The following is a 25,547-nucleotide window of genomic DNA, read 5'->3' on the forward strand; positions in this document are numbered from 1 at the left end:
CTCAATCTATCTATCTATCTATCTATCTATCTATCTATCTATCTATATCTCTCTCTCTCTCTCTCTCTCTCTCTCTCTCTCTCTCTCTCTCTCTCTCTCTCTCTCTCTCTCTCTCTCTCTCTCTCTCTCTCTCTCTCTCTCTCTCTCTCTCTCTCTCTCTCTCTCTCTCTCTCTCTCTCTCTCTCTCTCTCTCTCTCTCTCTCTCTCTCTCTCTCTCTCTCTCTCTCTCTCTCTCTCTCTCTCTCTCTCTCTCTCTCTCTCTCTCTCTCTCTCTCTCTCTCTCTCTCTCTCTCTCAGGACCGCTCCACAAACCATCCCATCTACTTTCTCAACAACCATCTCAAAGAGATTCAGTTGCTCAAACTCTTCGGTCTCTTGATCTCTCTTTGGCAATGATTTCTCTTGGGCAAGCCACATTTCAAAGTTGGCCTCCAAAGCCAGACACCGACTGAGCATCCTCCATCGTGCAAAGTTCTTCCTTTGCACACCTGAGCCCATGTCCACCTACAAGGCTCTCATTCATGGCTTGATGGAGTACTGCACTCCCCTCTGGCCTGGCTCCTCTGCCTCACATCTTGCTCAGCTTGTTGCCATGGAAACCAAGGCTTTCAAGATCAATGGAATCTCTCGTGATGAAGCGGAGTCAATGGGCCAATCACTTCACCATCGGTGACAGGTTGGTGGTCCTCGCTGTCTTCTTCCACCTCATTTCTTGCCTTTGTGCTTCCCCCCCCCCCAGGAATCTGTAGGATACATGTGGTCCACCAGCAAGCCCTTCCTTGTGAAACTGCTTAAATCCAGAACCACTGCTCACCTCTACTCATTTATTCCTCCTTTTTCCCCCACCTGTGGAACTGCCTTCCATACTCTCTTTAATCTCATTCTTCCCTCCAGGTCTTCGAGACAACTGTTCACCAACATCTCAAGTCATCCACCATCCAAAATCATGATCTTTTATACAACTGTTAAACCACCCCCACTCCTCCCAAAATTTCACTTATGTATCCATCTTGTCTACCTCTTGTGTTCTTTCTTACCCCTCATTGTTAACTGCATCCCTTGTTTGTCCATGTCCTTTCTCCCTCAGCCCTGCTGTTGGCATTTCCCCTTTCTCCTGCTGCTCCTTTTTTATGTTGTGTCCTGATCTGTTCTGTGTCTTAGCTCTTCCGCAAGCCTTGACCATGTATTTTTTTTAAAAAGAGTGTGTGAATGGCCCACACAAATGTTCACCATTCACGATAAAGATGATATTTAAAAATGATTTAATGAAGGTCACGACATGGTATGCATTTATATGTTTTTCATATGGAGTTGTGAGGTCAAACCCAAGGTTTTAATACATTATTCGAGGATGCTCTGTCTACATCTCCTTTTACAAAATAAGACATTTCCATCTCTGCAAGCCATCTCACGCCTGTCTTCTCAGGCACTGTTTTATTGCCAGTAAATTTTGAATTCGCCATTATAGCAAAGGATTTACTGCACAGAACGACAGTGGCAGCATCGTGAAAATGGGCAGCGGATAATGAGGCATCTGTTTTTGGACTTCATCTCACTCATTTTCCGCACACAGACACGTTCTGCCTGAGAGGCAGGGTGCCACTGCTCTGTGGGTTCTGCGACTATCAAGGTTGGCACGGAACTCCAAAACACTTTGCTTACAGAGGCGGCATTGTAAAAGCCATTTCAGCGTCCAACCCCCGGTCCAACCACAACCACAAAAGCACTCATACAAAGTTGGTAATGGCTATAAAGATGACTCACAACCAACATCTTGTCTTACAGACCAACATACATCCGATTTACAAGTTTTAAAAAAAACGACAACACATGAGCCTTAGGTAATGCTGAAAAATAAATCTGCTCTCATGCCCACGTCTGCTCTGTCTGAAAATAGAGGTTAAAAGTAAACGGTCATAATAATACTCTGGTCATCCGTCTCAGGTTTATTATAGATATGGCAATGAAAATCAGGTTAGTGCCTCTTCTAGATTGCATTTTTATTTTATTTTTTTTTTTTTGCAGATGTCCGAAAGATTATGTAAATCAAAAATTGCCATGAGGCACTGCAAAAGTATTATCGAAAATAAAAAAGTATTCAATTATGCAATGCATACCATCGACTCTCTGGAAGGATTGGCTCTGTCCAAACTAAACGTGTCACAAATTTGAACACAGCACCGGAATTTGAAATGGCTCAAACTGTGAGATGGGCTGACGTCATTTGAAAAATATGAAGATCTATGTACTGCGAGAAATCACATTCTGTTTGGTGTGCATCTACACTCTACAGTACAAGTTTGCATACTAATGGGCCGAATGACTCACATAATGACAGACAGAAGTAGAATTAGTACGAGGCTTCGAATTAGAATGGTGAAGATAATCGCAAAGTTTATATTTTATCGCAAACACATAAATATGGTCTTCTTAAGCTCGAATTGATGTGCATTTCGCCCAAATCCATTAGTTTGTTTTCGTCTGAGTATAATTAAAAGACAATTATGAACAGAACAGAAGAGGCAGCTACGCTGTTATTTCTACACTCAAAATTTTGAACATGCTGACGTGAAAGCACAAGATGTTGCCTCTTATTTTGTTGGCCTACACAAGTGAAACTCTCTCCAAATATTCAGATCTTTAAAAAAAAAAAAAAAAATTGAGTCAAGGGTGAAAAATAAAAAATTCAACAAAACTTTCTACGCATGAAATGTAACAAATTTATGTATAAATATAAATACGTTCATACTGGAATTTATTGTTACATTTTTAAAAAAGACATTAGAAACTGCTTTATATCTGCATGCCAAATATTAGTACTTCTGTAATGGACTACTACTACTCCTTTAATTGTTCCAATCATTTCCTCCTTTTTGTGTGGTCAGCCAGGGAGAGTTGTTGACCCAAGTTTTTCCTGAACTGGCTGGCCAGATCTGAAGTTTGACTGAGGGTGGCAGGAATTTGGAATTTGTTTGAGATGTCGGCTCTAACTCGCCTCCTCAAAAGACACCATAGGATCTTTAACATCCACCAACTAATGTTGGAAGATGGGAGCTCAGTTCAACCATAATCTGATGGCTGGTACAAACATGGATCCATCTCGCTGCATGTGAAACACGAGGGTGACAGTTTATAGCTGGATCGAGATTCAAACCCAAGCTATGCCACTCAAAGACGAGTGTGCATACCTCTGAGCTATCCTGCTTGTCTTATATGGTAAGTAGTCCAATGTTGTGTGATATTTATAATATTTAATAAATGAGGATGTGGGAAACAGCATTTAAAACATCCAACTTGCATTAGTCCTAGTTAGCACGGACAGGTCGTTTACTTGTAACAGCCTGTTGCTACAGCATCAACTAAGGAAAAGATGAAGCAGTGCACAATGAGCGATGTAAATTTCCAAGCTATTAGCAATGTCAGCAGTGTAGTGTGTAACATCGCAATGAGCATCAGGAAGCGGGGAAATTACTACAGGCGGCAGTAACAGACTCAATTCTCCACTGCTAATGGACCCCACAAAATCGACCCTCGCTGGTGGATCAGGAACACAGAGAACAATGTGGGCTGTTTGAAGTTGATAATAAAGGTGTCAACATCTTCGAAATTTACATCTTCAAGGAAAGCCGCAAGCCAGCACTTTAGTAACGCTGGGGGGTGGGGGTTCAGTGAAAGCTCTCAGCGATTTCATTGTTCCATCAATGAATGGATTTTATTTTTCTGCCAAGTTTCTATGCATTGTAATTATTTAACCATTTTGAAAATTTACGAAAGCCTGCTAAAAAATAAAATTTCCTCATTATCCCCAATTTTTTTTTATCCCTTTACCGATAGGTTTTCACAGAAAAAAAAAGCTCCATAAATTGTCACCCTGAAAGGGGCAATCTCTATTACGTATGCAAACATAGCACAATGTTGTCCCATCCTCACCTGGCTTTCGACACATGCAAAATCAGAAGTTAGGTCCAAACAAAAATGATTCAATCACTGAGAATCAAATTATAAGGATTCGTAAAGCAACAAATTTACATCAATGGATGAATCCTTCATGTGCATTTCAGTATTCATTAAAGGGGCTGGCAGAATAGCCTATGGGTGTGCACAATCACCTATGAACTGTCCAGCCTGGGTTTGAATCTCAGCCCAGCTATAAACTGCCACCTTGGTGTTTCGTTTGCAGGGGAAGGCATCAATGAGTGCACCATCCATCAGAAGGATGTTAAATTGAGCATCCCATCTGACATCATTAGTTGGTGGATGATAAGGATCTTTCTTTCATGAAGAGTAGTTGAAGTATCACAGGCACCCTGAACAAATTACAAATTGCTTCACTCACGCTCTTACCAACCTGCACTTGGTGAGAGTGGTGAGGATGCTAATACCCCTAAACATGAGTTGAACCAGGCCATCATCTAGCTGTGGACTGAAAACAGGATGATGATGATGATGATGATTAATGGTTGTTGATTATCCAACCACTGGTCGTGGTTATACATGCCTCTGAGTGCATTGGCCTGAATCTGTTGAGGACATATCTATATTATAGAAGGAGCAGTGTCAGTCTGTTTGATTGTTTGTTTGTTTGTCGTGTTATAACTTGAGAACAGATTAATGGATTTCAATAAATACAGCGACGGTGGATTTAGGGAACTCCTGGGAAGGTCGGTGATGAAAATAAAATTTTATACACACACACACACACACACACACACACACACACACACACACACACACACACACACACACACACACACACACACACACACACACACACACACTAAAGACCAGTTTGTGTGCATGGGCACACGTGTCGAAACAGCAAACTTGCAATGCTGGTTATCCCGGCATGGAGGGCAGGATCTCCCAGGAATCATTTTTTTTCTTGCCCCATAGATTAGCCATCGCAACAAAGATTGGTATTCCGTGAAGCGTCGGGTCTTATATGCTAGTCATATTAAAATGGCAACCTGATTCGACCCCTGACACGAGCATTTCCAGATCACTGTAAAGGAAATTTAATCAATACAATATTGAGATCATCCGACAAGAGATGATTTCTTGACTTTGCTATAGAAGTGACAGAGTGTTGTTTTATCATAGACTTTAAAACATACTCTTAGCATGCCGGAATTGCCTTCGCATCATAGCCCAGCTTTAGAACATATTGCTTGAGATACTCCACAGCATTCTGTAGAAAACCCTGCCTTGCCAAGGTATGGAAGAAGGAGAGGTAGGTCACCCAAATAATTTGAAGTTGAGGTTAAAAAGGTAACCAATAATCCAATGTACCTGTTCTACATCCTCATACCAAAAGTGATGAGAAACATTATTGTAATGACTAATGCAAAATAAACCTTAGTGTGTAGTTATTTGACAAATCAAATCCTGGATCCAAATCTCCAAACGATCTTGAAATTGCGAGAACCATTTGATGGGTTGGAGGTAGATTTCTCTGCCAATCCTCATATTATGTGCCAGGTAGTTGTTTCATATTTTGTCGTCGTGGATCTCAAGCTTGTAAATGACGTTCCCAACATCTTAGAGATGCTGCCACCAAATGTGAACAATGTGTAAATGGACTTGTCACTCCATAGAACTTATTTTCACATTTCAAGGCTCGAGGACACTCGTTCATTGCACTACGCCATGTGACACTTCAGAATGGACCCCCACTGATGAAAGACTTTCACAGTATTTCATGGAATGCAAGGTTTGCAAGCTGCACTGATGCTTGCCTGACATTCCGATGACTCCATGAATTTTTTTTGCGACACCACGGAAATTTAATGCAATGAAAGAGTCAGGTCTGTTCTGTCTTAACAATTTGTCACAGAGTTACTTCCCTCTTGAGGTGATTTTCATTGGTCTGCCTGATTGATGTGTTAGGGATGGTGTTGCATGTATGCTTCCAGTTCATGATGATGTCCCATTAGTGCCGATTTGGAGATGGCTAGAACGTATGAGCGTATTGAATGACAACCAATTGTCAGTATTCCTTGGAGCTCCCTCACTCCTTCCTCTGGGACGTGATGCCATGAAACTGAAAAATGAAGCTGTTCCGAGACTATTTATCATGTCTGTTGATAATATTTCTGATTTTTTCAAATCATACGCATGTGTGCAATGACTTTTGGTGAGATAGTGTACATAAATTACATACAGTACATACAATGCGTTATAGTTGTACATTCAGGACATACAGTCCAGCGAAGGGATCATGCATGCCATGGTAAACAATCGCAATTAATATATAATGAATACATTTACTCTGTTATCTTAGGTGGAATAAAATAGCCTGGTGCTCAAAGCATCGATTTGTCCATCATGTACTATGATCTTTGTAATTCATGCAAAAATACATTTATATCACCAAATACCCATGTCCTACAAGTGTGAAATGCACAAGATCCTCAGTGAGCATTCGACTGTATGAAAAAAGCTTCTTTCTTATTGCATATACTCCATATTCTATAATTAGTGTCGACCGTCAGTTCTGCATCAGCTGAAGTAGAGAGCAAGATAAATAATGTTTGTTAGACACAGCAGACTAAAAATATTTGCACAAGATATGTAGAAGTCACGCTCAGTGGTTCCATCCACAGAGTAACGTTAAACCAAACGGTGTACAATTTCACATCGGCCGTGTCTCCACTTGCAAGTTCAAGGCATGTCTGCAAAGGTGTCATCAGCATATCCACTCATTTGACTCATGTAAGAATCAGGGCAGGGCCATGAAAAATCTGCCTCACAAGCCTGACGGTTGTACACGACTTAACTGGTGCTGAAATGGATGCTACGCTTGGTTAACCCCGAATGTTCATCACATTTATGGGTCAGATGCCATTGTATGCACATCCTACCTTGAGTCATCTCCAAACTGTGCTTTTTCTTGGTTGCGCATTAAGGAAACAAACACTAATAGCTGTTACTCGTGACGATCAAAGTTGAGAAAGTTACATATTTTCCAAAGGTGTTCCTTAATGATGCATGATACCGAAAACAAATCTTCATTCTGAACTGCAGCCCACTGCTCTACCCACCAATCATCAACATAGCAGCCACAAGTTCCCAGCTTTCAAAAAGCCACAAGAGGTTTGAACCAAAATATTTCTGAAGGTGCCACAAGTTATCATTTTTGTACAAGGAATGAGCAATCTTGCCAATATAAAACTTCTACATGTAGCTCTCCAGGATATGTGTATTCATTTAATTTGTCTTCAAACTGTTTCGCTGGACACTGTCGTATAATGTCCAGTAGTTTTGAGTGCAAAGGCACATTAGTTGTGTTATTTTTACGTGCAAGTAATACTGAGAGCTCCTTGTGAGCTCATGCATCAGTTCTGGATGTGTGCTTACCCTATAAAGGTTCTCTTGTAAGATGCATCTCCAGTATTAATTTATAGGCTGTTTGCTTAGACAGCGTAATGAGGCCTGCCTAAAGCACGTGCCTATGCTTATAGAGACGTAGAGCTTTGTTCTGATTCGGATTGCTTGTGACACAGAGAAGAAGTTTCAAACTATGGAGTGGAGATGTGCCCTTAAGCTTCACCCTAAAATGTCTTACGAATGAAAAACAGAAAAATCTTAGATGCTTCATCACCGCATTATTTCACACAATACATTTCCCTTAATTCTCCACTCTTTGATGCTATCCCCTCGTAACCTCCTTTCCCACTTTCTCCTGTCAAGTCCCCAAATTTTCTCCACTCTCTTATCTTTGCTTCCCCATTTCCATTTCCAAAACCACTTCGTAATTTACCTCCTCCACTTCGCTTTTCCCCTGCATTCATATAATGCAGATGGTTTTACATATCTTACATATATCTTACACAGGATAAAAAACAAAACCTGCCAAAGAGTGGAAGAGCTCCTTGTAAGCCAACAGCGATCCATATGTGGTGCCCAACTGTGTCTGCAGATGTCCTCCTGCAGTTTGATACATCTTTCAAGAAGGTTGGTGACAGGATTTGCACTCCAGCCACCATAAAACACCTCGTTCCACAAAACACAAAAAAAAAACGCAAAGAAAACTGAAAACCCACTCCGTGGGAGTACCTCCTGCGCAGTTACCATTCACAGGGCAGCTCAACGGATGACAGGAATGGGACAAAGCGTTCGGGACCCCCATTCTTTCATGATGGGAGGAAAAGCACAGACAGGGTAACCTTCCTGGGTCACATTGCAGTGGTGTGTGTCGGGGTGGTGCTGAGGTGTCATCCACCAGATGGCAGTCTCCTCAGGTTAACCAGAGTTGATCCCTTCCGGTGGGTGCCTGGAATGTCCTATCCCTAAGAAAGGATGATCATCTGTCTCTGTTATCACTTAAGCTCCAGGGTTTGGACATCGGTATTGCAGGACTCTGTGAGGTTCAGAGAAGGGACAGTGGTGAGATCATGTAGGATGGTTACACCTGTGACTGGTCTGGTCACTCTGATGGTTACCATGCCCAAGGAGTTGCTGTAGTTGTGTCCAATAAGTGGATTCCAATGGTAATTGTGGTAACACCGGTCAACGAGCGAATTATGCGACGAAGGATTCATCACTCCTTGGGTGTCGTTTCCCTGGTCAATGTATTTGCTCTGAGGCAAGTGATCTCACTGTAAATGAGGCATTCTATGCATCGCTTGAGTCTGTGGTTGATTTGTGCCCCAGGCGAGATACTCTTCCAGTCTTGGGGAATTTCAATGCATCGGCTGTCACTCATAGGGATGGTTATTAGACATGTGTTGGTCCCCATGGACCTGGAACTGTGAACCAGAATCACACTAAATTCCTTGACTTTGCAAGAAGTCATGGAATTAGGGTGGCTGGTTCATGGTTTCAGCATCCACAGGCTCATCACTGGACTTGGTATTCCAACGCTGGTGATGTGGCAAAGGAGATTGACCATGTGCTTGTTGATGGGCGCTGGAAGATGATTCATAACTGCAGGGTCAACCGGAGCGATCATTTGCCAAAGCCAAACCTGCTATCTTGTCTCTATCTATTTGTGGTGAGGATGTTGATGTCACGGATAGATTCACTTACCTTTGCAGTGATATTCATGTCTCCACTGGCTATGAGCCAGAGATCAAAAGACGTCTGGGTCAGACCTGGTGAGTCATGGATTCACTGGATCATGGAGTGTGGTGTTGTTGGTACCTATGCAGGAGGATGACAGTTCGAGTCTTTTAGGCCTTGGTGCTTCTGGTCTTGCTCTATAGATGTGAGACTTGGACTCTGAGCAGGGATCTGAGAAGGAGACTTAACTCATTTGGTACCAATTCTCTTCGCATAATCCTTGGCTTTCGCTGGTCGGACTTTGTGTTCTATGAGTGGTTGCTGAGAGAGAATCAGATGACATATTTTGTCACCTGTATAGCCCATGAGCATCAGCTGCATCTGCATGGACATCTGGCTCATTTTCCTGATACTGATCCTGCTTACCAGATTCTCTCAGCGAAAGAGCCCCGTGAGTCGAGGAGGCCAATGTGCCAACCACATGCCTCATGGTTGCAGCAGCTTGAACAGCATCTCAAGGAGATGGGGATGGGCCAGGCATCTGCCTGGGGGATGGCCAGATGGAGGCCCCTGGAGTACCAGCGGAAAGTGGATGTGGCAACATGCTGCTCTGGGGCAAGCTTCCATACCTGACCTGACTTGACATATACCTATAAACTACAAGGTCAGCACCAGTAAGATCTAGGGTAAGTTCAATTCCCGTTGTTGAATGCAGCAAGTCAGTTGTCAGTCATAGGCATTATATATCTGCATGTTGATCATTATGTTCGAAGAAAAGGGTTGTTTCCAAAAAAAAATCCCATAAATCACGTGTTGATGGTAATGATACATACAATGCTGTCATATATTATGAAATTTCATGATGGGGATGTGGACAAACAAAAATGCATCAAATTGTGTAGGATGGAAACTTTCTGAGTTGATTTGTATTCATTTTTTGATACATTTTGTTTCCTTTGAGAGTGAAAAACATCATGTACTTCTTTATCAGACGAGGTGTGGAGTCTCTCTGAAACAGGGAATATATGTTTGCTTCTCCAGTAGAGGTCGAATAAATGTGAATTGAATCAATATATTTCAGTTTTGTTGAGCTGTCATGAATGGTGTCGATATCTCATAAAAAATACTATGCTCATGTATTGCCAATAGAGGGCACAGCATATTCGAGCTTGCCATCCTTCAAATGGGGGCAAAAGCAGGCTGTCCCATCTTAATTTAGGTGTGGACATGAAACATCACAGAGTGTCTTTTGGAAAGGGAAAGGAGAGAGAGGAAAGGAGATTGGGACCATACTCTGTGCAGAGCGTTGAAGCTGCCGAAGCAGTCTCCTTGGCTATTGGGTACAATCCTGGACGGGTCGCCACTCCGACGCAGTATACCAGCATGCTGGCAATCATTTTGCCGACCTCGGAAGGATGACAGGCCGAGTTAACCCCACCTGGTATTAATTCAACAGATGAGCGGGATTTGAACTCAGGACCCTAGGATCGAAAGCCTGCCACCCGAACCATAAAGCCAACACCAGGCATAAAGGGTAAGCAATTATGCAATTGCATTGCATTGCATTATGCAATCTCCCCCTATCCCTCACCTCTTTTCATTTGTTCGTCATTGGTTGATTTGTTCTTTTTCTGTTTCATCACCACTTTCACCTTCCTCTTCTTGGCATGTTTCATTCAGCTTGTGTGCACCTTTTTCACCCCCATGTGTCCTTCCTTCCCCCACCCCATCCTCTTGATCTTACGCTCACTTTTACTCTGATGTTGATGTTTCCCCCTTTACATTTTATTCCCTTCCATTTTGCTCTCGCTCTTCCATGAGCCTCAATAATGCACTGATAAACAAAAATAAAGCAATAATTGTGTGCCAGTATACTGGGCAAACTTGTTGTTTGGTATTATCCAAATAATAACACTTTGCATGAGAAGGTGGAGAGCAGGCATGATAGGCCAACTGGCCCACATTTTCTTGAATATATATATATATATATATATATATATATATATATATATATATCTATATATATATACATATATACATTTCCTTGAAAATATAAAACATTCCCTTGGTATCAGTTCCTGCTTTCTGTCTATCTGACCAGATATAACTTGGATTTAGCTCCAGCCAGCTCGGTTTCTTCACCAGTTGGAGCTAGCCAAATGCCATTTCAAGCATCCAACTCTCCATTCCCGGAAACCATCCTCCAACCCCCTCCCTCACCAACTACCCACTGCTGCTCCCAGCATTAGAAGCTTAGGCTGATGTGAATAAATAAAGGCTGATGACCTCAGATTAAGTGCTTATTTTGAGCAATTACAAGAATGAAAGGCTTTGAAAGGTTATTTTTTTAATAGAGCTATTTTTCTTGATAGGGCAGGATTAAGACAAGTATCTTATCGTACAGGAAAACAAGAAGGCTTGCCAAAAGGCTGGGAATTTAGTACCGTCTACACTTCATTTCACCCCATCTCCATTCCCCAGGAAGCAACTTATTTTTACAGCACGCATCACTGCGAAAATTGAAGAAAATGACAGCAACAAACCACACAAATGTCAACAAAACTTCGTGCAAAATTTAACCCAGGAATAATATTATAAGCAACAGAAATAAACAGTCCAAATCCATTGCAGCAACCGTGCTTACTTGCCACGATGACCTTTGCCTCCCGGCTCACGAGCGTTCCCACCGAATCGACCTTTGCCATGCACTGATAGAGACCTTCTCTGGACCGCTGATGTTGAGAATGTGTGATGCGTCGGATGAGCAGTGATCCACCAGGAAGCAATTCCCCATCAGCAGGGAAATTGAGGAATGTGCCATCGCGCTTCCACTCAAAATGCACATCACCGAGTGAAGAGTCCACAGAACAGTTTAGTAGGGCTGGTGATTGTCTGACAAGCACCGTGTCTGTTGGCTCCACTGTAAACACGAGATGGCTGAACTTCAGCCCTGCTACTCCTGCAGAGAAAAATCAAAACAAATTCAACATGTTAATTTTTACTGTTTTCACTTTGTATTTGTTAGTGCTGTTGTCAAAACAGAACAAGAAAAAGAGCAATCAGAGATTGCAGACCCTCACCAGGACTTGTTTTGCATGGTGGTTGTGAAGTTTTGTATTGTGTATTTTGTGTGGCATTTATGTACGGGTGTGTAACGTAATTAATTAGAGACATGATTGGAACTGCCATTTTATAACTGCTGGCAGCGATGACCGGGTACCAAGATGTCTCGCTTTGATGCAACCCCTCTTTGAACGGATACCTGACCCTGACCATGACGATTTTTAAAATTATTATTATTCAATTGAAATCAGAATGGGATTAAAATTAATTCTGATGAAATCAAATGGAAGACCAAAGAGGTACAGTCCTGCATTGGAGTAATCAGAAGGAATCAAAAGAAGCAAAAAGCAATGACGAAGTCATCAGGAGGAACCTGCATAGGATTCACATTTCTGCTGCTCCTCCTCTACCCTCATACCCATTCAGGCACAGCCAAGTGAGCCTTATTCAAAAAACAAAATAATAAATAAATTTTTAAAACTCAGATCAAAAAATTAAATAATTCTTGCTGCCAGATCATGTGTCTGATGAAGTTGAAATTTAAAACATGTATTCTCCATCACGACGAGATCATAATTGTGAAGTTTCACGTCAATTGATTCAGTGGTTCCAGAGAAAACATTATTTAATATTTTCTTAAATCCAATATGACTGCCAAATCATGTGATTTAAATGATTACTAAACAAACTTGTACACACATGGCTTGGGGAACATTTGTGTGAAGCTTCCCCTCGATATGTCCAGCCATCCTGGAGAAGAAGATTTTTATATGTTCAAGGGTAAAGCCGATATGGCTGCCAAAACATGTGACCTATGAGATCATATGTGTGAACCTTTTGTTCCTCATGGATAGTTGGTCACCTGTGTAAAGTTTTTCCTCGATTTGTTCAGCCATTTCAGAGAAGATTTTTGAAGGTTTTTTTTTTTTTTTAAACATGGCTGCCGAATCACGTAAACGATGATGTCATCAAAAATTTTGTGGACCATTTCATCCCTAGATGATCCTCAAAAATTTTCATACTGATTGGATGAAGCATTCTACATATGCAATTATGATGTCATAACAAAGGCACCTATGACGTTATAAAAAGAAATCACACTCATTTCCCATGAGGAGTACTTGCTATTTGCCAAGTTTCAATTTTTTTCCTTGTTGCGGTTTTAGAGATACAGAGTTCAAAAGTTTTTCCATTTCTCCAATACGACTGCCACACCACATGACCGATGACATCATAATTATCATGAAAACATTTTACATGAGTAGTTGCACCGATGGTGAAAATTTCATCTGAATCTGACTCCTGGTTGCGGAGAAAAACATGAAAGTTCTGTGTGGACAAACAAACAAAAAACAAACAAACAGACAAACAAGAAGACGACATCATGCAGAGCACGATACTTGCAAAATTCAAAAAACAAATTTGACCTCAAAAATAATTGGTGGTTGAATTCAATGACCAAATATGCAACTCCTCTTCAAATTTCAAATCAATTGGATGAAAATTGACAATTTTATAAACTCGGCCTATGTTGACCTTTTGGCCAATGTGGACCTCAAAAATAATAGGTGGTTGAATTCTGCGACCTGATATGAAAATCCTCTTCAAATTTCAAGTCAATCGGATGAAAATTGAGGATTTTAGAAAAACCACCTTAGTTATTTACCTTTGGCATATGTGGACCTTTTGATCTATGTTGACCTTCAAAAACAATTTGCGAGTTGCATTCAGTGACGTGAAATATAAATCCTCTTCAAATTTAAAGTCAATCGGATTAAAAATGAAGATTTTAGAAATGTCACCTAAGTTGTTGACCTTTGGCCTATGTTGACCTTTTGACCTCAAAAACAATAGACTTCTTGCTTATGGTAAAACTCCACCATGTGGTGAAGTTTCGTGAAGATCGGTTTAAAATTTGTGACCTGTCGGTGATTGTCTGTCTGTCTGTCTGCCTGTCTATCTGTCAGACAGAATAACAAAATCGACTGACCAATAAACTTAAAAATCCTTCCATTTTGCAAGTAACAAACAAAGGTCCCAAATGAAATACCTTCTCCTTCGGCGAGGGTAACAAAGGTATAGAGTTAGCCAATAGATCATGTAACTTGGCTGAGCCTTCTTTTCACATCTGTGTATTCAGGACGACCTTGATGCTGGAGTAATGTGAGGGTGTCTCAATGAATACTTTGTCTTATTCTGTGACAGTGATAATCCATTAATAAAAAAGTCAACTTATTATTATACAAAGAACCACGAGCGTTCTTAAATTTTTCTCCCCGTCATATTTCTGTGTTGTTCGTGAAGAGCAGGCGAGCTCTCGTCCGCACCCTGGCACAGTTCCAAATTCCTTCCCTGACGTATTGTGCCACAGTGACAACCTGTCCAGGAGTGTAACAGCAGCTATATAAACTGCTTCAGCAGAACCGATGCTCTGTTTAGAGCATGGTTCATGATCTCATCTGATCTCCATTTCTGTCACTTAACTTCCACTTCCTTGTATTGTGTCTTTGCATTCTTGTCTGCATGTTCCTCTTTTGCCATCTCAATCTGGAAATCTGTTGCTCTCCATTATTTTGCTCCCCCTTGTGTGCATACAAATCCTGTTGTCGAAAAATGAAAAAAAAATGAAATGAAAAAAATGAAATGAAAAATGAAAAAAAAATCGAAAAAAAAAATGTCGAAAAATGAAAAAAAAGAAAGAAAAAAATCTCTGTCGAAAAATGACAACTATATTCAAGCATGCAACACATTGTTCTGCCACATCCCTTTATCATTTAGGTGATTATAGGTAACAGACTGCTGCCTCAATCGCTCCTATAAATAAAAAATAACCCTGGTTACGTACATAAAGGAAACACATGCGTACGGATTATGTGCATATATAATACATTGTGTTATACAGCTTGGATAATTCCAATTGCACCGGCCCATAGGCTGACACCAGAGTTCCTGAAGCCCAAGGCCTATACGTACTATCACCTTCGCAAGGACCATGACGCCTAACGGCTCCAGACTTTCCGTATTTGATGATCCTTTTAACAGTCACTTAAGTTGGTTTACTCTCAACAGAAAACCTAGAGGGAGGACATGGTGATTGTGAATATGACACTTCCGAAGATGTCTTACGCTGACCAAAATGGTGGAAGTACGATTTTTTTTTTCCAGGTTACCATTATGGGCGACATCAGACCAGCTGTCCAACCAATGGGTATAGAATGGACATACATACATCCAAACACTTGCTCAATTATTAATTATTATTATTATGAGCAAAGAAAACATCCTTATGAATGGGATAATTTCGCCCATAATTGGCCTTTGTACGATTTCTAATACCCCCTCCCAATGAGAGTGGTGCGATGTCAAACATACATATATTTAGAGATAAATAATTGGGGTCCTCCCCATCCCTGCCCCTACCCCTTCCATTTTTTTTTAAAATAATCACCCCTCCCGACATAAAACCACCCCTTGTACTCCTCGAGTGCAACGATAAGTTTTCAACTGATTATTTCCAGTACTTCAATAGCGCAGAGAAGTCAAACAAATATAAGAATACACAAACAAACAAACAAACAAACAAACAAACACACACTTCTTGAATTGGAGTACGACGTAAAATGAGTCATGCCATTTTATCGAACCGTCTCTGTGGAACAGAACATCGCAGAGTACACACATCATTCAATTATCGTGACACCAGCTTTATGGCTGCACAAGATTTTCAGCAGCATCTTTTAGTCCAAGCTTACTGCATTGATTAATTTGTGTCAGCTGTCATTGGAATGGAGAAAGGAAACGGAAGGTGGAGCGGGTGAGGATAGTCTTGGGGGCGAGGGGGAGGAGGAGTCGGGAGGGTGTTTCTGTGTCTAATATTTAGTCTTGCTCATCTTGATTTATAAATCATGTCATTGAATGAATCTCATGCCTTGCATGCCTAACCAAGATCCTGCCATGCGTGACAGCATCTGGAGTCTCGAGGAGATCTGCCACTTTCGGATATTCTGGGCCCACTGACTGATCACCGTCCAGGTGGTTTCTAGCTCCCTCAGCTCCTTTACCACCGTATGCTGCAAGGTCTCTCTATGTCGTCTGACCCTCTGACCTTCAGGCTTCAAACGCATCGCTCTTTTTGTAATATTGTTGTTTTCCATTCACAGTACATGCCCAGTCCATCTCCACCTCCTCACTTTAATTTCCTCCATTAAGTTTTTCATTTTCAGTCCTTCTTGCTCACTCTATCTGGCCAGAAGATTTGTAAAATTAATCCTTATAGCCTAGCTACAAACACTTTTTCTTTTTTTGAACCACCATTTCATTGACAGCGATTTCTTTTCATCCATTCATCTACCCCATATTATTTCTGTTCTTGTTCATTACTGTTTAAGTACTATTAATTTGCTTGTGTTAATTGCTTCATCGTGATTTTTTTTTCCGATTTGCTGTTGGCAGTGGCCCATTGTGCATGTCGATTATAGAGGCCATTGAGCTTTTCTTAATTTGTTTTTTGGGTTTTTTTCCTTAAAGCTAAGCAATTTCTTTCTGTAAATACAAACAATCATTTGCATAATTAACTTACACATTCACAGCCCTTAATTGACCCAGATAAAATATTCCTTGAACAAATGAAAAGCATCCTCTACTTGAACTATAACCCTTTCAGGTAGATGAGAATGGATCTCACAAAAGCAAGTTGCAAAAATAATTCGACATACAGTATGTTTGTTCTGTTTCTCATTTAGTTGACAATAAATTGCAACTCTGCAAAGTCGTAAAAAGAAAACAAAATCGCAAGCTGTCCAAATTATTTTCTTGTGCAGCCATTGTTAAAATTACATTGTTTGCCACACAAGCAGTTCATATATTTTCTTGTATACACATTGGAATTGACCATAAGAACATGAAGTAAAAATGGCTTTTAAAATACATTCACAAAATAAAAGGTATTTGACTAAAGAATTGATCTTGCTGGTTATCTTCACATTGATTAGGCTATCCCACTTATGAATAAATTGGTCAATTTTATATAAAAAAAAGTGATAGAATCAGGAACAAAATATAGTGAACAAGAAAAAGAGCAATCAGAGATTGCAGACGTTCAAAAGGACTTGTTCTGTGCGGTGCATTGTGTGATGTTTGTGAAATTTTGTGTGGCATTTGGGTACTGTTGTGTTACATTATTAATAAGAGACATACTTAGAACTGCCACTTTATAAATGAACAGTGATGACTGGTTGAGCCATTTCAGAGAAGAAGATTTCTGAAGGTTTAAAAAAAAAATAATAATAATATGGCTGCCAAATCACGTGGCCGATGACACCATCAAAAACAATTTTGTGGACTATTTTATCTCCAGATGACCCTCAAAAATTTTCATACTGATCGGATGTGGCATTCTACATATGCAATTATGGCAGTCATAATGAAGGCACCTACGATGTCATAAAAATCACTCATTCCACATGAGGAGTACTTGCTGTGTGCTAGGTTAAAAAATTTTTTCCCTGGTGTGGGTTCAGAGATACAGAGGTCAAAAGTTTTTCCATTTTTCCAATATGGTGGCCACACCACGTGACCTATGATGTCATAATTATCATTAAAACATTCCACATTAGTAGTCGCACCAATGATGGAATTTTCGTCTCGATCCGACAAGCGGTGGCAGAAAAAAAAACATGAAAGTTATGCACGGACAAACAGATAAACAGACGCAAATGCAATGCCCTCTCCTTTGGCGAGGGTAACTAGAACAGCACTCGGTGGAGTGCAAACCGCCAGGCTGAACAGTTTACGTTTTGTATGTCACTGATACGTCAGATCCAAATCTGGATTTCAACCAAAATCTCATTTGCTTATTCTTGCCACCTAACCATCTCATCCACCTAGATTTGTCACAACTTGTCCAAAACTTTTTGAAATATCATGATATTATATTGATTTTGGACTCATTTATCAATGGTGAAGAATCAGTTGGATTTTTTTTTTTTAATCTCATATCCGGATCCAGATTTGGATCTTCACCAAAACCTAATCATTTCATCTTTGTCATGCACCCAACTTCTGCGTCAAATTTCATCCAAATCCGTTCTCAACTTTTTGAGATATCCTGTTCACAGATAAACAAACAAACAGACAGACAGACAAATGAAATTGCTCATTGAGCAAGGAATTGCTGGAATAACATTGTCATATCTCCATGATCTCTGAAAAAAACAAAAACCTGGAAATCAATTTGGTTCTTATAAGTCGATAGTGTTACTGTTCAATGAGTTATAGCACTTAGTTTGGTCATGATCATAACTTGGAAGTCAATCGGACTTGAAATGGCGTTTTTATCGCAATTTGAAAGTTTTGACCCGACCCCCCCTGACATTCGACCCCCGACCGCCAAGAAGGGTGTTGGTGTGACACCCCAATGAGATATATGGTTGGATGCAGTCTTGGAAGATGCACATTTTGGATTTGGTTTGAAGTCGATACGACCATTTTAGCTGATGTTATTGCGAAAAGAAGAATTTCGGTTTTTCGGTGACCTTGACCTTTGACCTAGATTCACCAAAAACGACAAGTGTCTAAGTTGGACCATGGCCGGCGTTTGTACCCAGTTTGGTTATGATCGCTGAAATGTGGTGGCTGTAACAGGGTAAACAAAAACACAAACAAACAGACAGACAGACAGACAGACAGACACACAGAATGACACACACAACTGACCAACATAATTGCCGAAATCCGAAGGATTCCGGCAATTAACAAACAGGGGTGAAAACATAACCTCCGCCTACCTTCGGTGCTGGGGGTAACAATGAATGTTAAAAATAAAAATAAAAACAATTGGTTATAGTGTCGTAGTTACCTTTTTAAAAAATATTTACAGGACTCAAATGTATGGAGGCATGGCTAAATGCTCTGATAAATCAGGGAAAGCATATGGTTGATGCCTTGAAGTGGATATAAAAGGGGAAAATAAAACGTTGATTTTATGAACCATACAAGACCCAACAGCATTTGCCAAAAAGCAAACGGTATAAAGGAGACAAAAGTCTCTCATTGACAAACACATGGGTAGGCATGTGAAAGTAAAACAAACATGATAATGAAAACAGCATGTTAATCAGTCATAGCCGTTGGCTGAAACAGAGTGAGTGCAGGTGGAATCCTGAAACACTGTTTCTGGTGAAAATGGAGTTGGGGGGAGTGGGGGAGGGGTGAACGAAGAACTTGGTTTGAAGCTTGAAGCTTCTGGGAGCCATAAACTGTTATACATGAGAGGCAAGATGTTCAAAAAACCTTGGTAGGAAGAGGGTGGGTGGTGGGATGGAGTGGAGGGGGAGGAAGGGTGCGGAAGGAGATGGTTGGGGGGAGGGTACACACTGTTGGCAGGGCTCACCATATGGGATACGGCCCAGACACTCCCTCAATCTAACACCAAACGCCCCTTGTGATACTTGTGGCAATTTTTTTGGTGTTGCCTGCACCACCTGGGAAGCATGAGCCTCTCCACTAATCACACCAATCCATATGCGATTCCCGCATCGTACTGGGGTCTCAAAGACGCCTTTTGGGATATGTCAATTTCAGCTGTTGCCAATGTCACTGAATACAGGCTGGTTCTTCTGAAACTCGGGATCATTTTTCATTTCAGCTCGAATAGTGGACATGAATACGTTGAACTGAACTGCTGATTGCAAATCGAAAGTTGTGCAATATTTGTGTCTTTGGTAAAAAATGACTGTTTGCCACACATGCTGTTCATATTCTGTTATACACTTTGGAATTGACCAGAAAAATATTACATGTAAATGGCAAAGAAAACTCAAAATGCAACATTGAATAGACTTACATACTGGGAGGTCTAGAATGCCCTTCACAAGAATGGTCAGAGATTGTGGAGACGAAGGATGTTCTCTTTGATTCAGACCTACTGGAAAATCACCCTTCATTAAAGTCTGCATCATCCTTCCAGAATCTCCATTTGATTACATCAGGATTGCTTCTCCTTTTAATAACTTCCTTGAACGACATCTAAATGAGATTACTAAATCGTGTAATTAATGAAAACAACACGTTCTTTAACGTCGGAGTGATTTTGAAGTTAATAGAATGTTTTTCTAGCCGAAATGCTCGACTTGCATGAAACCAGCGAACATCAACACACAGACGTTCCTGATGAAGACCACCTTATAAATAAAATGTCACAGAGGGAGCCTTTGTCTTCTTTACATGCTTTCTTCATACATTTCTGAAGTGTGTGCCAGTAGGACTAAATTGAAATATCTTTCTTCGTGTATCAAATTAAATTGGCAAGTGTGGTCTTACCCCCCACAAAATGTGACAAAACCAAAGACAAGATGAAAGGAAATCGAATCAAGTATCGATTCAAGCAATGAGCAAATAGCAGGATGGAGTAAAATATTTCAGTGATGGCCAAAATCTTTGATTTTACTGTTTCAAGTGATTCCATACAAGGTACAGATACATGAACCTACAAAAGGAGAGTGCAATTATTTAATTAAACTATGGATTAGTGTCAAAAAGTTTAGCAGCTAAGGATTGTCAAAGTGGAACTCAGGTTTGGACTTTGGATGCCAGCTTGGAGCTCGGCCAAATGAAAGCAGTTCAGGTCTTTGACGGCTATATCAAGGAACTCAATGACTGGGCAATCATCAGAGGTTAAAAAAAAAACACAGAATGTAGGTTTGGCAGATTATCTTTCTAATAAAAGGAGAAAAAAAGTCCATCACTTGATGTTGGATGAACAGGATACAGCAAGCAACAAGCCACATCATGAAATTGAAAAGAATTTCACAAATTTATTACTAAAATGCCCAATACCATGGTGTTACGCCAGTGGAAGACGAGTAGTGCATAAGCGACACTGTTTAAGGCTCAAAACAAGTAAAATTTGGCCAAAAGATTAATAAAACGTACAGAAGCTGCAAATCCAGATCACTCAAGAATTTATATTTCCTGACAGTTTTCATTCCGCTGAAGCCAGAGACAATCTCTTTTAAAATACGTACGTATTTATGGCTGTTTGTCTATAAACCTAATTTTAAAAATACCACTCAGGAAAATCAATATTTACAGGCTTTTGAAAGGCTGCAAATCACAGCAATTCAAGGAATGGGTGTGTAACAGTTAGGAAATTTACAAGAGGTGAAGAAATAATTGCTTCTGCTCTCATCTTTAAATTGCATGTTTAAAAATCTTACTACTACTACTACTACTACTACTACTACTACTACTACTACTACTACTACTACTACTACTACTACTACTACTACTACTACTACTACCACTACCACCACTACTACCACCACCACCACTGAGCATGAATGAAGTTAAACTGAAGGTGATTTGGGAAAGAATTTGTAATTTAATCAGGATTTCAGAGATAACTCGACTAAGTCTTTGTGAAAGACACCGAGGATCTTTAATATCCATCAATCAGTGCTGGGATGGCACACACAATGAAGCATTGCCCCGCATGCAAAACAACAGGGCGACCATTTCGAGCTGGGTCAAAATTCATGTGCAGGCTGGACAGCTCAGTGACGGGTGCTCCCACTTCAAAGCCATTCGGTCAGCCAGATAAATATTTCGAACTACAGTTCAATAATTACACATTTAACGATTTATTATTATAAATAAAAACCATTTCATTAACAGTGGAAAGCTATGTGAAACTGCAAGGCCGAAAAATAGTTTGAGTGTAACATTATATTATTATCATAACTGGGAACAAACTACTGATTCTGATGGACCATACTCTGTTACGGAGCATCAGTGCAGCTGAAGCAGTTTCTTGGCAAGGTTTATACTGGGTGGTTTGCCATTGCCTATCCAGAACAAACAAGCTGCTTTAAACAATGAGAACAAATAAGATGGTTAAACAAGCTCAAATGAGCTAAGATCGTCGTCCTCTTAATGATGACGTCATAAAAACGAACATGACGTCATTGTGATGCATCAGGTTTGCGATAAATTATCTGTGCTAATGCCCGGCTTGATTCCCGCAAACAAAATTCAAGCAGCTTGCCTAGTTTCGGAGATAATGGTAAAGGCGATTTCCATTAGCGGCGATATTATGACGTCAACTTTTTTTCTAGGAAGAATTTCCAAAATCGGAGATGGTTACTTCCTGCGCGTGGGCTGTCTGCATATACATGGCAAGTTTCACGAAGATCCGATGAAAACTCTGGGTTGTGAAACAAAAAAAATGTCAAAAAATAGGAATGACGTCATAAAAATTTATAAGATGTCATAGTGATGTATCATATGTGCGGTAATTCATCTCTGATAATGCCCTATTTGATTCCCGCAAGCAGAATTCAAAAAGCTTGCCTAGTTTGAGATAATTTTTTAGTCGATTTCCATTAGCGGAGATATTTTGACGTCATAACATTTTTTTCTAGGAGGAATTTTCAAAATCTGAGATGGTTACTGTCTGTGCAGGGTACTTTTACATTTATATGCCAAGTTTCAGGAAGTTTCGATGAAAACTGGAGGCTGTGAAACAAAAAAGTCCACAAGAAGAAGATGAAGAACAACAACGTGAGTAAGACTTAGAGATCTAAAAAAGGATCTAGGATCTATATGACTGTTGTGGATCTAAAAACGAGGATCTAAAAATATTTTCAAAATATGCAGGAGCAATAAAGGTTTGGTTTATAATATCGTTCCAAGTTCACCTCAAAGGTGTAATGGTGACCAAAGGTGAGCATTAAGTATATAAACTTCCGAAATTAGAAAAAAAAGGAAAGGAATTTACTTGAAGAAGTGGAAAAGCAAACTCCATGGGATCTTTAATGTCGACCAACTAATGCTGGCAGACAGGACACGCAATTTAACGACCATCGAAGGCATGGCATACACACCGACGAATCACCTTGCCTTGACACACCAGGTTGAGTTTATAGCTGGGTTGAGATTCTTGAGATTCGAACCCAGGCAAGACATACATACCTTGAGGTGAATGCACATACCTTGAGGCTATTTTGACAACCCTTGATTGCAGCCAATAGCCTGAACAAATTACAAATTCCTGCCACCTTCAGTCAAACGGCAGGCCTTTCCAGCTGGTTCGTGAAACACTTGGCCCTAAAACCCCATAAAGAAGGTGGGAATAATTGGAGCCATTAAGGAAGTAGAAGGTAGTCGTCGACGAAAAGTGTATAACTTACTTTATCAGGACACACATCATTGATAAAAATAAATGCCACTTCAATATTTTTACGCAGCTCACTTTGCCGATACAAGCATTGGAAAGTTAAAAAGGGAATTCGTAAAGAGCAATAAAAGTTAAATTTCAAACCAAATTACGAGCTGTGATTGTGACATTTTTCACTTTACAAAGTAGTTTATTTAACATTCTTGAGAGAATACACTAAAGTAAGCAATAACTGCAGCTTTCATATATATATATATATATATATATATATATATATATATATATATATATATATATATATATATATATATAGCAGCAATTTCTATGGAGGTAACCTTTTCTTGTCCACAAATGTCTGAAACACATATGTGATGTGTGTTTCATAGCCAATTGTGGACAAGACACACTGCGTCTGGTGGAGTGCCAGAAGGAAGCACCGCAATGTGAAGTACTGCAGTCTTTCCGAATGGACGTAAAACTAGCTTCCCCACAAGCAATCATCAGACAGCAAAACCAATTTCAATATATATATATATAAATCTATATGAAGGAATATCTTACTGCTCTGCGAACATATCCATAGATCTGTATAAATCTGGCCAAAATATTAATGCAAATATGATATAGATAGGCAAGTGCAAAACAAATATGTAAGACAAGTGAACCACCCATTGAAAAAAAAAAACAAAAAAAAAAACTTGGATTCCCTCGTTTCAACAAGTGCTCTGAAATTCTGCTGGTACGTACCAACTCGGTAACAACACTGCAATATCAAAGAAGCCTCGTGTGCTGTGCTTGCTTCCAGTGAACGTACATGTGACCCTTGGGCACAACAGAGGCATTTGCCACCCCCCCCCTCAAATTTCAAAAAGGTTACAGACAATGACATGACTATGGTAAATATTGAACATGAGGCCTACTATTATTTTGGACTACAATCTGCCACACTCCCAAGTATTCTCCAAACGGGAGTTTGAGAACACACGATGTATATCTTATATATATAAAGCTCTTTCTAACCAATCACCGACTGATATGAAAGATCAGTACCTTCCGGGTGAAATAGAAAGCTGAAAATTGTGTGCCAATGGACATCGAAGCCGATAGACCAGGAAAAAAATCACAGAACCATCTGAAAGCATTAGTAAATGAAAATATAAATAAATGGAAAAAAATAAAATAAATAAATGAAAAATCCAATGCAAGTATGCGAGTGACACAAGAATGGGTAGGGAACACAGTTCGTCTCTCTCACTATCGAGTGCAGCCTGTGGCTGCTGGTTGCATCATTGGTTGGGCCGCGGCTATGCCACTGATGCAGTGTCCCCCTGACCAGTACACTGGTACTCATTTTGCCGACCTCGGAAGAATGACAGGCCGAGTCAACCTCCTGGTGTATTAATTCAGTGGCCCAACGGGGTTTCAACTCAGGACCCTAGGATCGCAAGCCACCACCCTAACCACTAAGCCAACACCAAGCTTAACACGGTTAGTATGCTTACACAATGTGTAAGCAAATCCCGCTAGTATGTATATATATATATATATATATATATATATATATATATATATATATATACATACATACACCGTTTTATGCATTTTGTCCCACCCTTCTCCTCCTCCTCCTCCTCCTCCTCCTCCTCCTCCTCCTCCTCCTCCTCCTCCTCCTCCTCCACCACCCTCCCCCACTCTCCTCAATAGTGAAACGCTTCTGGCACATCTGTTGTGTACCATAAGTGATGAGCAGGAATCAAATACTACTGCATGTAATATCAGCAAGTTGAGTGAAAGACAACTTTGCATACTTCCAAGAGACAGAGAACTGTCAACAGGTTGTCTAAAAGCATGAGGTTAAGGAAAGCTTAACCACAACAGCCAGCAGCCCTTTACTCGTCTGTTTGTAGATAACTGCACTGGTTTGGGATAGCGGTCGAAATGTATATGACCCACAGATGGAGGAACAAAGAGAGAGATACGGTGTAATCACAGACGCTGACACGGGGAGGGGATCATGAGTGAGAGGGAGAGAAGCGGGATGGCCATCTGTCTTGTGAGAGTGTTAAACGGTGTCATTATATGGAGCCTGGTTCCGGACAACACTGCCAGTTCATATGGGAAGGCCCTAGGCTGTGGGGGAAGCATCACCATGGCAATTCAAGGCTAGAGGCGATCCAAAATGGATGCAGAAGAGAGAGGCAAACACAACACCTTTAGCCCTGTAGCCAGGGCCTCTTTGTTTGCAGAAAGCAGTCTGACGACCCTCCAGGGATGCTTTGAAGCTCACGTAAAAGAAAGGAGGAAAACTAAA

At 40.4% G+C, this 25,547-nt stretch overlaps 1 protein-coding gene across 7 annotated transcripts in view; it reads right to left on the bottom strand.

Moving 5' to 3' along the window:
* The window catches only part of LOC147030487 (neogenin-like), a 247,021-nt gene that overhangs the window by 172,087 nt on the left and 49,387 nt on the right, over positions 1–25,547 (bottom strand). For all 7 annotated transcript variants that reach the window (XM_085874613.1, XM_085874615.1, XM_085874612.1 and 4 more), the window contains exon 2: positions 11,645–11,959. In XM_085874613.1, the coding sequence (XP_085730739.1) occupies positions 11,645–11,959 (315 nt within the window). The remainder of the gene's footprint in view (positions 1–11,644; positions 11,960–25,547) is intronic.

The sequence above is a fragment of the Eptatretus burgeri genome, chromosome 3 (assembly GCF_056783735.1).
Source record: "Eptatretus burgeri isolate ZD-2024b chromosome 3, Ebu_testis_v1, whole genome shotgun sequence".
NCBI classification, from domain to species: Eukaryota; Metazoa; Chordata; class Myxini; order Myxiniformes; family Myxinidae; genus Eptatretus; species Eptatretus burgeri.